Source organism: Peromyscus leucopus, chromosome 8b (assembly GCF_004664715.2).
Source record: "Peromyscus leucopus breed LL Stock chromosome 8b, UCI_PerLeu_2.1, whole genome shotgun sequence".
NCBI lineage: Eukaryota > Metazoa > Chordata > Mammalia > Rodentia > Cricetidae > Peromyscus > Peromyscus leucopus.
Window position 1 is genome coordinate 36,873,678 of NC_051086.1, and position 14,191 is coordinate 36,887,868.

Genomic DNA, 14,191 nt, shown 5'->3' on the forward strand with positions numbered 1-14,191 from the left:
ATACTGAGGGCTCCAGTCTCTCACTGAAAAGGCATCTCCAGGTGTCCAGCATCTGGGCTGTACTGTGCTGCACCAGGAGACTGCATATCTGACTACCCCAGAGCCTGACTCATCTATTAAGACCCCTCTATATCCTGCCTATCTGGTCTCCTCCCTCATCTGTCTCTTATTTCCTACAGAGATTATCCTCTCACTTCTGGAGAAGATGCAGACCCAGGAGATCCTGAGGATCCTGCGACTGCCCGAGCTGGGGGACTTGGGCCAGTTTTTCCGCAGCCTCTCAGCCACCACCCTCGTGAGCATGGGTGCTCTGGCTGCCATCCTCGCCTACTGGCTCACTCACCGGCCGAAGGCTTTGCAGCCGCCATGCAACCTCCTGATGCAGTCAGAAGAAGTGGAGGTGAGCAGGGCACGAACTGGCCCATCATGCAAAGTAGCTCCAGAGGGTAGCAGTCAAACCTGTAGCTTGTTTGACCCCAAGTGGCCCAAAGAATCCTGGTGTCCCCTGGCAACCCAGCCAACATGCTCTGCAGCAGCCTTGGGCAAGGTCTCTAGCAAGATGGTCCTCGAACCCCTGCAACATCAAAGGAGGTACTGGTACCACCAGACCCAACTAGTTGAGTCCTTCCTATCTTAGCCTTGTTTATTTTTCTCTTCCCAGAAGTTTAATGCTTAAACATTTCCCTCTGCTCCATTAACTGTATGGGCCCTAGGCAGAGCCTGGCCAATCACTGGGTGGGCGAAGCAGGTCCTCAGGGACTGTGGGGTAAATTCACTCCCACGTTCTGTCCCCAGTCCTGGATGACAGGGACCAGAGCTGAGCTCATCCCAGGGCCCCGCCCCCTCACAGAACCTGGGCTCACAAGGAGGCTAGAAGCAAGGAAGATACTCCAGCTTGTCAATATGGGGCTGATGAGATTGCTTCTCCAAACTTATGGAACTTACGGATTTTGTTTTTTGTTTTGTTTTTAAAGATTTATTTATTTTTACATGCATTGGTGTTTTGCTTGCATGTATGTCTGTGTGAAGGTGCCAGATCCCCTGGAACTGGAGTTGAAGATAATTGTGAGCTGCCATGTGGGTGCTGGGAATTGAATCCAGGTCCTCTGGAAGAGCAACCAGTGCTCTTAACCACTGAGCCTTCTCTCCAGCCCCCTCCCCCCACCTTTTTTGGTTTTTGTTTGTTTGTTTGTTTCTTTTAATTCTGCCTGTGTTCTAAGATCTAGTGTGCATTTTCCATGAATAATATATTCACATTATTCATAAGAAACCAAAGGCCACATGCTGAGAAACTTCTGCTTCCACTGCTGGGCTTGGTTCTGTTAGCAGTTCTGTCCCAGCCAGGAGCAAATGGAGAGATATCCCCGACTCCTAGCCCTTCTATTGGTTGGTTTGTAGTTCGTTGGTTGGTTCGTTGGTTGGTTGGTTGGTTGGTTTTCTCTAGACATGGTCTCATGTAACCTAGACTGGCTTCAAACCCCTAATCCTCCTGCCTCTGCTTCCCCCAGTGCTAGGATTACAGGTGTACATCACCAGAACCAGATCCCCAGTTTTAAATGAGATCATGCTACACACACTTGTGTACCTCCCTTTGTTCTTGATCACACGTCTTGGTGACCACCAACCTGGCGATGTTTTGCCAACTGGGAAGGGCACGGATCCTTGTCTAATGGGGATCTGAATTCTCAGGCTATCTTCCTAGTAGTGGGGGTGATGTGTGCAAAGGCCCAGGTATGCTTGAAAGTGTGGGGCGTTGGAAAGTGCTGGTTTGTGTTTGGTGCTGGGCAGTTGGAGGGGGGCTGGCAAAGACCAGCAGGATGGCGATGGCATGGAGAACATCCTAGGCTGGCAGCTGGCAAGTGCCTTCCTGAGCTGTGTGGTTCTTGGCTCAGAGCCACTGTGTCACTGAGTTCTTGATTTTAAAGTAGGTACTCAAAAGAGCACCAAAGCGTTGGTAGGGTGATGCAGAGAAACCATTAAGAATGGTTGGACTTTGGTTCAGCTTATAATTACAACTCACCTGGACAGAACCTAGAGACTCTCAGGATGAGCATCATGGATTTATTGGGGGTTTTCCGTAGAGGGATTGGCTTGTTTGTGCTTTAGAAGGGTGGCAGTTGCAGAGTAGGGATGAGGAGGCAGCTTTGGGCACCTGGGTTGGGCGATGGTGGCCTGGTGGTGCTCAGGGTAGTGGGAGGGTTGACTCTGGTTCAGTCTGCAAACATACAGAACGAGTGACCATGTGAGTCTTCCTGAGAGATGCATGAGAAAAACTAAGGCACCCTTCAGCAAATTTCTCTGTCCCTCAGGATCATATGAGTGTGAGCTGGGTAAAGGTGATGAGGCAAGAAACGAGGTTAGGGAGACAAGCACTCTGGTACTTAACTGGGAAACACGTAATTCAGACTACTCACTTCCCCAGCTGAAAACCCTTCTCTGGTTGGCTACCGCCCTCACCCAAAGTCCATCCCCGACTCCTGGGTCTGTGACCCTTTCTAGACTGCTCTCCCCTCATATTCATCTAGAGCTCCACAGATTACCCACAGTTCCCCAGCACCCTGTGCTCCTGTACCGTAAGTGTGTGCTTGCTACTGCCTGCTCTGTATTCTGCTGGCCAACTCCTATGCATCCATCAAATGCCAGCCAAGTGTCCCCTGCCCAACACACAAGCACTGCCCTCTCCCCCATCCCTGGCAGTCTCTTGCAGAGTCACATCTGCTGCCTGGGTATGAAGTGGGTCTGACTGCATGTACCCCTAACTTCCCACGTTTGGTCTTTCTCGAGCAGAGTTGGCCAAGAAGAACTTTCCACTCCAAACAGCTGAGAGCTGCCTGTGGTTTTGCTTTTGGCTGCTTGCTCTATGGTGCTAATTTTTTTCTCTAGACTCAATGTTCCAAGAATTAGCAGGCTCTGGGCCATCCCAGGATAACCCAAATAGCACTGAGCGATCAGGCAGAGCTGTGGTACAGAAGAGCTCTGGCTTGGGGCCCCTGGGGAGAAGGAAGGCACAGACGCCCAACTCCTGTCCCCGGCACCATCACGGAGGGCCTTCGCCTTGTTCCTCTCTGGTTCAGCATTGTTGAGGGCCCAGGATGCTGCTGCCTGGTCTGTCCTTCTTTCACACACTCTTAGGCTTCAGTCCTGGGAAAGTACCTTAAAGCACAACCCTCAGCGACCCATGCTAGCATGCCAGGATGGATGCCAACCTTCTTAGCTCAAGGCTATACACAGCTGACCTAGGGGCACAGCAATGGATGGCCAGGTACAGGGTACCTTTGGCAGGTTGATCCTGAATCTAAGTGATAACAGACTCCCCTTCTATTGTGGAGTCACGTCTCAAGCATTCCTGAAAACTCTGGACATTCTGTGTGTGCTGATCTGGTACACAAAGGTAGCGTGATTGTCGGGTATGCATGTGAGTGAGACACTGTTAAACTGGGCCTGTATGCAGTAACTAATTACGTTGAGTGTGGATGCATAACAGAGTGGGTGGGTGTGCTCTGGTGTGAACAGGCCACGAATATGAGCACTTCCAAGCCCCAACTGTGTGAAGCAGGATTGTATTCAAGCTGTGTACACACCAGGGCCCATTCCTGATGTCCATGCTTGCCTCAGCCAACTCCTGTGGTGTGTTTGGCTCCTAGGACAGCGGTGGAGCTCGGCGATCTGTGATTGGGGGGAGCACTCAGTTGCTTACCCACTACTACGATGATGCCCGGACAATGTACCAGGTGTTCCGCCGTGGGCTTAGCATCTCAGGTGAGGAGGAGTATATGGAGAATTGTATCAAGCATTGAACAGGTCTCTAGCTGTGGTATTAGGGACACGGCAGTGCCCAGGTCAGCAGAGAGACCCTGGTCTTTCCACCAGCTAGAGAGGCAGCTGACTTACATGGCTCAGGGCTGCCTTCAGCTTACTTCAACCTTTCACACTGGTTGCCTGATGTTGGACCGACACTGTACAACCCTATGGGCAGCCCCTGGGGAGCCTACTGTCATATCACACGGTCAACCACGGTTTGAAACCTGTACCCCTGAGATGCCTCAATCGTCCCAGGGTATAAGTCAAAGGGAGGTGGTCACAGAAAGCCATCCTGCGACCTTCTGCCACTGGCCTCCCCAAATGTAAGTGCCCTTTTAGATCTCCCATAGGAACTGTCACATAATCATGGCAGGAACTGGGTGCCACGTTATCGCACCCCTAGCCTCCCAGATCCTGGAGAGAAGCTGTTCTTGCATTCTTATGACCTTCTTGGGCCACAACAGGTGAGACAAACTGCTCGAGGGAAGTTTCCTGGACCCAGAGGCGCCCATAGCACATGATTTCCACCCTGTGCTTGGGTGACAGGGGCAGGAGTGAGTCTCCCCACTCCCCTCCCTGACACAAGCCCACTTGTCTCTCTGCAGGGAATGGGCCCTGTCTTGGCTTCCGGAAGCCACATCAGCCTTACCAGTGGCTTTCCTACCAAGAGGTGAGTGAGAACACAGGCCCCACCTGTCCAGCCCTGCAGGCCTGGTACCCTGCTGGGTTGGTGAAGGCTTAGGAGTTTATATATTTTTTATAGAACACGATATGAAAAGAAAACAATGTGAATTCAATGTCTGGTGTATCTGAACAGGTACGAGACACTGTCTAGAAAGCATGCATAGTGACAGTCAGTTCAGATGTTATGGTAAAAAGAAATCTTTCAAATGTGGTTTAAAAAAAAAGAATTAAATGAAGCTATAAGTTAACCTAAAACATACAAATACATGTGTGATATTAAAGAGTCTTCTTCAAGATCCTTGGAGAAATTTATTACACTGAAAAATGTCCCTCCCCATTTGAAGCCTGATGTAGAATATCTGTAAGATTCTTTTTTTTATTCTTATAGTTATTTGTTAACTCTTTGACAGTGTCATGATGTATATAATGTGTCTGAGTTGCTTTCGCCTCCCATCACCCCCTCTCATCCCACTGAACTCCTTCCTGACAAGCCCCCCTCCTACACTCCCGTCTGGTTTTTGTGACCCACGAGTTTCAGCAGGCTTGCTCACATGGGAATGGTAGGGGTTAGTCACAGGAACATGAACAACTTATCAGTGACTATGCCACTAAAGAATATGACCCATCCCCACCCCCACCATTGACCTTGGACATCTCCCAGGGGATAGGTGGGGCTTCATGAGCCCCTCCCACATCTGTGATGGAATGTTGACAAGCCAGAGGGGTCGCTTTTTATCCCCTCCCCCCACCTTCCCACCCAAACCTCTCCTCTGCCTCCGGAGGCTTTCTGCATGCCTGGGTGGGGGAGCCCAGAAGCTCAGACAGACTTGTATGAAAGCTGTGTGCACAAGCCCCATTGAAGTCTCCTCCTTTCTCCATCACCCCACCCGACCTCCACCCATCTGTGTGCAGGTGGCCAACAGGGCTGAATTTCTGGGGTCAGGACTCCTCCAGCATGAATGTAAAGTGGGCACAGAGCAGTTCATTGGTGTTTTTGCACAGAATCGGCCAGAGGTGAGCATCAGTCTGACTGCTTTCAGAGGTATCAATAGACTAGGGAATCAGAAGTCTTGTTTCCACTCTTGGTAGGGCCTGGGGTCTGACAAAAAGTAGAGACCTGGGGCCATGGTGCTACCACCTGCATCCCCAGCTCTTCCCTGCAGCAGGCATGGACACCCTACCCAAGCCCCATTCACATTGTACTTAGAGCCACAGGGGAGGAAAAGTCATGATGAAGAGACCCATGCAGGGCCAGACAGTGGATTTGGTCTGTTTGGACATGAAATCTAGAGGTTACACATTAGCGTAGCGAGCATGTCTAGAGGTTTTTGGGCTAGCCCCGGCACACTGACTCACTGTACCTATCGTATCTCCTTTCCCTCCAACCCCAATTTTGCATTTCTGTAGTGGATCATTGCAGAGCTGGCCTGCTACACGTATTCCATGGTGGTGGTCCCACTCTATGACACCCTGGGCCCAGGAGCTATTCGATACATCATCAATACAGGTGAGCCCCAACTTCCATTCCCTCCCGAAGAAGCAACCAGCCCTCATCCTCCAGCCTCTTAGATCATGCTGATTGTTGGGTATTCCTAAAAGTCAATTTACTTCAGTTCTCAGAAAATACTAAGATATTAGCCAGACACAGTGGAAAATGTCTGAAATAACAGCACTTGAAAAGTTGGAGAGAGGATCAGAAATTCAAAGCCACCCTCAATTTCATAACCAGCCTGGGCTATGTGAGACTCTATCTTACAATCTAAAAAACAAAACAAAACACTGGGGAGTTTGCATGATGACCCCTGACTTGGCCTCTGGAGTCCAAACTATCCTTATTCAGGCTTCACCTAAAGCCTCCTTCCATAGTTCTGTGATGCCATGAGGGAGCTTCAAGGAGGCTGTGGCCACATAAGGTTCCTGCAGCCTGGCAGCATCATTGCCATGGTGGTAAATGTCCCAGGCAGACCTGGGCTGATGGGAGCTGCCTGAAGAAAAGCTGAACTGTCTGCTTCAGGATGCTTTTGCCTTAAAAGGCCTTTGTCCTTGACTCCTCTTAGTACTCATGGCATACATGACGCATGACTCCCATAGCCTGTTTTACACATTTATTTACACACAAGCTGGTATAGTGGCCTGTCGTGACCTGCTCAGCCCGACTCTCCCCTTTGGCCTCTGCAGCGGACATCTGCACGGTGATCGTGGATAAACCTCAGAAGGCCATACTTCTGCTGGAGCACGTGGAGAGGAAGGAGACTCCGGGACTCAAGCTGATCATCCTCATGGAGCCATTTGATGATGCCCTGAAAGAGAGAGGACAGAAGTGTGGGGTGAACATCAAGTCTATGCAGGCCGTAGAGGTGAGACTCTGCATCGAGGATGTTTGCTGGGTTAGAGCTGGCTGGCTGCCAAGTCACAGCATTGGCCACCCACCCCTCTCGTGCCTTGGGGCGGCTGTTCTGGGCCCTTCAGATACATCAGTGGCAAGGCAAGGCAGACTTGCAAGGAATAGGGGAGGGAGACCTGGAGTCGGTGCTTACAGGCAACCTCTTGATTGAGACTCTGAGACTGGCCCAGCCAGTGGCACCAGGCACCAACAGATGGATGACGGCACCAGCCTGAGAGGCACTCACACGGTCTCTCAAGCTTCCTTGCTTACAGAAGGTCTAAACTTGTGCGTACCACAGGACTAGGTAGTCCAGGAACCTGGGAAGGATTTTGTCAATAGGTCCCTCCCAGCAGCCAGTGGAATTAATTTTCTGTACATGGCCACTCCAGGGGCATCAGAATGGTGGCAGTGAATGGGCTAGAAGAGTGACGCGAAGCATCCTGGCCTCCTGGGCCTCCGGTTTGCTCTATTTGCAACGACTATTGACTCTACCATGGGATGTAGACCCACCCCCAAGCCCTCCAGGGGTCTTCATACCTCTGTCTGCCCTTCACGGCACCCACGACCCTGTGCACTAGTAACCCTTTGTGACATTAGCCACACCTGCCCTGGCAGCCCCTCTCCACTGTCCCCCCAGCACTGGCTGTTCATCTAGTAGCCTAGGTCATTCAGCCATTCTCTTGTGTATGTTCGCCAATATGTCCAAAACGAAGTGGCATGTGTATGGTGCCTGGTTTCTCCCTGAGTATCAGGCTCCTGTCTGTAGCATATGGGGCAGGCCTGTGTCCCCTCAGCATCCTCCCTTTTCCCCAGGAGCCTCAGGCTAGATATATGTCTGAGGAGGGACCATTCAAGTGGCATTTGTCACCACAGCCCATGTCCAGTCAGGGATCCTAAACTCTGGGCTTGGTGTAAGAGCGAGGCCTACTGTGGTGAGTGATTTCTGACTTTTTAAATTTTATAATCATCTTTTGGGCGTTTTAAAAATAGCATTTTCTTTTTTCAGGACTGTGGCCAAGAGAATCACAAGGCCCCCGTGGTAAGCTAATCTCCCAGCAGGCATTGGTGAGCAAGATAGTGAATGAGACCGCTTCTCTTGGAGCCCCCTCCCTGCACAGGGCTGGGTGGAGAGGCCAGCGAGTACCTCCATGTCAATAAACAGCCCCTGTGTGCAGCCTAGGCGTGCCTGTCCAGCTGTCCAACACGGCTGTGGGCTCAGAGCCCAGGGAAGGACTGAGGGCAGGAGTCAGATCTTGGGAGAGAGACAAAGGACATCCAGTCCTGGCCACTGTGCCTCCCTTGTAACTCTTTTATGGGGAGGTCTTGTCTTCCCTTACTTTGAATGTTACAAATCCCACAGAGCATAAGGTGGACAGAAGCATCCAAGATCTAGATGTGAACCTCATGGCCCAGGCAGGGGCTTTGTTGTCTTTGGTTTCGTTTGTTTTGTTTTTTGTGTGTGTGTAAACATGCACACATATTCATGTTTGTATACATACAAATGTTTATGCAGGTGTATGTGGAGGCCCAACATCAGCCTCAAATCATTTTCTTCAGGCACCATTCTTTAAGACAGGGCCTTGCAACTGGCTGAGACCTTGCCAAGTAGTCAAGGCCGGCTGGCCAAGGAGCCCCATCAGTCTGACGGTCTCTGCCTCTAAGCGCTGAGATCACAAGCATGAGCTACCACTCTGGACTTTCCTCTGTTCTTTTCATTCTTTGAATTTTTCTGGGTGTCATCCCAAGTGATCCCACCCAAGGTCAGGTAGCAATGACAGTCTCTGCCTTCTGAACTGGGCCTTGAAGGGAGAAGCTCCGCTTTCTTGCAAGGCTTCTGGCTTCTAGACCCCCTCCAGCTCAGTCTTTCCCACTCCCTCGTCACCTCTGGTGAGCTTTCTCACATCCAGGCCAGAGCAGGTCATAGCTCTGCTTCCCAGAGCCCCCCATGAGTACCCTGGGTATTTTCACATCTTCCCTGCACCAGCCTCAACTCCATGATTCCTCAGCACGCCCCATGGGCTATACCACAGTTTCTGTGCCCAGACAAGTCCCCTCCTGAAGCTCCCTTCATCTGGGTGAATCTCGCTTGTTTTTACATACCTGCTTTACATGCTACCTCTTTAGGAAGCTGTGCCCTGTGTGCACACGGACTAGGTGGGCTCCTCCTAGTGACCTAGGACCATGGGCCCAGTAATGTAGCTAGAGCCTGATGCAGAGCTTGGGGTACTTTAAACAGCTCAACAGCAAGCCACGCCTACTAAAAAGGAAGGGCCTTTGGCTTCTATAACCCAACCCCACATAGAACTCTGCTCAGGCTGGAGTAAGGAAAACGGGACCAGGTGTGAGGTTGGTAGGACACACACGTATCCACGTACTATGCTTCTTTCCTCTTTCCCGGGAGCCTACCTGACCATCTTTCCAACTGTAGCACACAGATGTGTGCGACATGTCCAGCACACCTTTCACTATAGCACACTCATGGGGCTGGGTGGTAAAGGGGTCCCATTGGCTCTCCCCAACGTAAGTCTCTCCTCCCTCCTACAGCCCCCACGGCCTGATGACCTCTCTATCGTGTGTTTCACGAGTGGTACAACAGGTAAGTGGAGGTCCAGATCGCTAGCCATGACTGCTTGTCTCTGTTCCTGACTTCCTGGCTGGAGACTTCGGGAGTCTCTTACACCCTCTGTGGTTTCGGACTGAGTCTGGTCCTGATCCTGTTCAGCTACTGTTGTTGGCTCCCTGCCGCTTCTTCCATTGGCCATTCTGGGCAAGGCAGGGCTGGCCAGAGGTAGACCGAGGATGAGGGGACTCAGCATCTTCTAGATCGAGGAACAGTGGCGTCTAAGCAGCCAGGTCACAAGCTGTAGGCTGGCCTCTGCCCATGGAGTCATTTCTTTATGAGAAATGGTTCTCTCATCTGTTTTTTGCTCCTGCCTGGCCTTTGTGTCAGAGACCAGGGAAGGAGTATGGGCTTAAAACCCCATCTCTACCACTGGATAGAGTACCATAAGTCGGCCACTTAAACCCTCTGCTGTCACTGTCCCCAAGTCCCTACCTGGGAGGAGACGATTGATGGTGCCAAATAAGATGTGGGGTGGGTATGCAAGGACAGCCATGAGCAGGACTGCCAGGAAGAAGACGTGAGCAGAAATGACTGTCTGTGCCTGGTGCTGACAAGGGTATACCAGCAAGAAGAATCCAGAAACACTTCCTGGAGACGGTACAGAGACAGCACTTTGCAGTCTACAGACCAATGTCCCTGCTTTCACTGAGTCTCTCAGCACTTCTGTGAGACTGGCGGGCTTGACAGCAAACGGGCTCCAAGAGACACCAACCACCACGCGGAGGCCCCGGGACCTCTTTGAAGCACCGGAAGGGGCTCTTCTCACTGCTGCCTCCCTCGGCTGGTGACTTAGGAAATGTCTTAGTTACCTTTCTGTCACTCTGATAAAACACCATGATCAAGGCAACTTACAGAAGGAAGGGCTTAAGGTTTGCGGTTCCAGAGGGTTAGAGTCCTCGATGGTGGAGACAACCAGGCAACCAGTGGCAGACATGGTGGGCTGGAGCTGGAAACTGAGTTCTGGGAGCTCACACCTCAAACTGCAAGCAAGAAGCAGACAAAGCCAACTAGAGACAGCAGGAGTCTGTAAACTCTCAAAGCCTGCCCCCCCACACATACTTCCCCCAGCAAGAATAAACCTCCCAAACCACCCCAACAGTGCCACCAATTGGGAAACAAGTATTCAAATGCCTGAGACTATAGGAGGCATTCTCATCCAAACCATCACAGGAAGTTGCTTGCTTCACCTTGAATGGACAAGAAGTTCCCAGCATTCACTTCCAGACCAAGGACTGGCCAGCCTGATAGTTCTCAGTGGGCAGTGACCTGGGATCCCTGAATCTTCTACATGAACAGCCTCCACAACATTTGGGAGACTACATGCGCTGAATTATGCATGCTGATAGATCTTGGTGGGTGACTTGATTAGACATGGGAGGGGGATGGAGTCTTGCCATTAACGCAAGCGGGGTTAAAGATTTTCTAAGCTATATTCTACTAAATCCTTTAGAAAAGTGACACCACCACCCCCACCTCCAGAGCCAGCCCAACAGTTAAAAAGTGCCCTTCAGGCTTAGGTTGCTTTTAACATAGCATTTCCTGAAGTCTTGTTGGTGTTGAGTTTCACAGCATATTTTTTTTGGTGACATGGTTTTGGGGAACAAGTCACTTCTGTGGCTTTTAGCTTTGGGCCTCCTTGCCCTCCAAGAGTAACTTCAGGTGTTCAGTGGCTCACTTGGTCAATGCTGCTGCTCTTTTATCTGGAGAAGTATTCCATGCTGCTGAAATAAGCTGCTGGCAGGCTGTAAAGCACCGTTATCATAGCCAGCACCTTCCCAACTGTGGATTGACATCGGAAGCCAAGCCGTCCTTCCCTGTCTGTGCAGAGGGGCAGCATGCATGGAGCCGGAAAACCGGTCGGCCTTCTGCTTTCCAGCCGGGGCCGGTGCCAGGCCGGTCTGAGATAGCAAACAGGCCTTTGGCCTGAAATCATCCCGCTGGACCACATACTCGGACTTCCTTGGATTTAGGCTAAGCCTGTGTTGTGCCTCTTACATCCAGCCTCTTGTCAGCATGTCAGCCACACTTGTCCTCCATGTCCCAGCATAGCCACATTCTTTCTTTGCGTGCAGAATGCCTGGCCGTCAGCCTCGATGAAAGTTATGCTATTCTTCCAGTGGGGAAATGTGAAAAAGTATGACCTGACACTGACATTTGGCAGGGTCTTCCAGGGAAAGGTCCTTCTAGCCTGTGGTGGGAGCATCCTGGAACCAGTCAGTGCTTTGGAGTCCCTAGGCAGGCCAGAGGAGAACAGAATCCATCCGTCAGTACTGTCTGGAGGCAGGTTGTACCCAGTCACTCTAAAAACACCTGCTGGTGCTCTGGGAGACAGACCACCTCAGCACTCTTCCCACAGTAGCCTGGGAATCACGTGACCGCTCTTCAGCCTTGGTTTTCATGGGTATTAAATGAATACACTTTGTGCAACGAGGGTTAGTTTCTGAGTAGGAACCGAGAAATAGACAGCTGGTATCACTGAGACGTTGACCTGGGTGTCAGAGCCTCTCACTGTCCGTACCAGCAACAAAGAAAGGAAAATCTGCAGTTTGATTCTGCAAACTGGATTGCTTGTAGGTCTATCTAAGATGATTTTTATTCCCCATATGAGCAATTGGAAAACTTTCTACATTCAGTTTAAAAGACATGCTGCTGGAGGTGTAGACTCGTCCTGGATCTGGGCAGCAGGCAGAATCTTCCCAAAGGCTCATGCTTCTTAAGTCGTCAGCTTCCAGACTCTGTGATCAACATTCACATCTCCTTCGTCCTTTGAGAGTCATGTGTAGAGGTGACTTGTGGAAATAATCTGAACATTTCTGGGAATATTTTAAGAGTCCTGTAGGTCATTTATAAAGTGGCATTTGGATCTGCAAGAAAATTTGTGTTTTTAGAAGACCTGAACTTTGGCATTATGCTGGAGAAGAAAAGGGCACAGATCTGAAGACCTGCCAGCTGTCAGTGTCGGGCCTCAGCTGAGAAGGCCGTGGAGAGTGCTTGTCTGTAAAGACAGCTTTCTCTCCTGATCCTGAGATCTTCTGTCCTGGGTTGTGTTGGTCATGCACATGTCAGCCAGCCCCACAGACACACAACTCTGTGGCGCAAGGACCCATTTTGTGACAGTTCTGTTCTGTGACTGGAATCTGGAGAATGATCCTTAGAAACTTCCAGAACCTGAAGGTGAACATTGCCAGGTGACTCTTGGAATACTTTAAGTGCTCTGCTATTCTGTAGGATTTGAGTCTTGACAGTCAACAAGGGGAAGTAACACAGGTTCAGGCCCAAGGGAACGCTGGGATAAAGAGCCACACGCAGGTGAGGCAGATCCTGTGGGTCTTTCTCTTTTCAAAAGGAAAACATTTTGACAACTACCTATTAGGGAAAAAAAGTCAATTTTCAAATAACACAAACTTCTCTGTCCCCCAGAACCCTCTCTGTGGTTGACATCATGAGCGAAAGCGCCAGCGTACAGGTTGAGACCTCACCCGTCACACGTCCTAAGCAGAGGAACACCTCTGTCACTGAATTAAAAGATGAGGATTTGGGTCACCTGCAGGATGAGCAAGCAGGCCTCAGGGAATATAATTATGAGAAAGAATTTATTTTTATCTCCGTTACTAAATTCCACTTGATCAGGGAGGGAAGCTCTCTCTCTCTCTCTCTCTCTCTCTCTCTCTCTCTCTCTCTCTCTCTCTCTCTCTCTCTCTCTCTCTCTCTCTCTCTCTCTCTCTCTCTCTCCCTGGATAAATGTCTTCCTGGTCACTACTGGTTTATAAAGTATCCATGGTCACTGCAAGTCACAGAGGCTGAATTCAGAAACACGGTGGCAGTCTAAACTGTGGGTTTGGTGTGAAGGGAGGGTACAATCCCCCACTCTCCTCCCCTGTCTGCCTCTTCTTCTCCCCAGCCTTGTGAGTGGGGAATTCTGTCTTCTCCCACCAGGTTTGACCTGGGGCAGGGGATCAAGAGTGAGGAAGTTTGTTATGGAAGTTGGGAGGCGGTTGAGGGAAATGTTTAAAACCTACACTTTCATTGATAGATACTTTTCTGAGTTCTTCTGATGTAGGCAGTCTCCTGGCCACCTGAGGCCTCCCCCACCACAGCTCCTGACTCTGTGTGCACAAACTCTCTCCTGGGTTTTATGGGGAAGGAGCGTTTCTCATTGACTGACAAAATGCCCGGCAGACCAGCCTGGTGAACAGGTTCCTTCTAACACAGCATCCTCTCCGCAACCTCAGGCTGGGTCAGGACTGTAGACTGCCTCCTGCCTCGGGGTTCATTACTTGTTTGCAGTTGCTGGGGCCTCACTGGGTTCCCTACATCCTGTTAGCACTGGCGTGAGCTCAGGTTTCAGATTAGGATTGAGATTTGTGACTCTGTGTAACCCTCTCCAAAGAAATTCTCCTCACAAATCTTGCTTCTTTCTCTCCGTTTTTTTTTCCCCCCTTGGAGGCAAAATTCACATATCATGTAAAATAAGCAGCCTCTTTTTATGACAGTGTCTCAGTCTATAGTCCAGGCTGGCCTTAATTCACAGAAATTCTCCTGCCTCAGCCTTCAGAGAACTGAGAGTATGGATGTGTGCCCCCATGCCTAGCTTACATTAGCCATTTAAAAATTGTTGTTAAGTCTTTTAACATTTATTTATTTTGTGCAGGGGTTGGGTGGGTACACCCACGTCATGATGTGCCATGTGGTACATA

General features: G+C 50.4%; 1 protein-coding gene across 6 annotated transcripts in view; it reads left to right on the top strand.

Annotated features, from left to right (window-relative positions):
* The window catches only part of Acsl6 (acyl-CoA synthetase long chain family member 6), a 59,526-nt gene that overhangs the window by 16,722 nt on the left and 28,613 nt on the right, over positions 1 to 14,191 (top strand). For all 6 annotated transcript variants that reach the window (XM_028879996.2, XM_028879997.2, XM_037201355.1 and 3 more), the window contains exons 2-9: positions 180 to 400; positions 3,645 to 3,759; positions 4,407 to 4,471; positions 5,398 to 5,499; positions 5,893 to 5,992; positions 6,664 to 6,842; positions 7,878 to 7,910; positions 9,416 to 9,467. In XM_028879996.2, coding sequence (XP_028735829.1) covers positions 206 to 400; positions 3,645 to 3,759; positions 4,407 to 4,471; positions 5,398 to 5,499; positions 5,893 to 5,992; positions 6,664 to 6,842; positions 7,878 to 7,910; positions 9,416 to 9,467 — 841 coding nt within the window. In that variant the 5' untranslated portion in view covers positions 180 to 205. The remainder of the gene's footprint in view (positions 1 to 179; positions 401 to 3,644; positions 3,760 to 4,406; positions 4,472 to 5,397; positions 5,500 to 5,892; positions 5,993 to 6,663; positions 6,843 to 7,877; positions 7,911 to 9,415; positions 9,468 to 14,191) is intronic.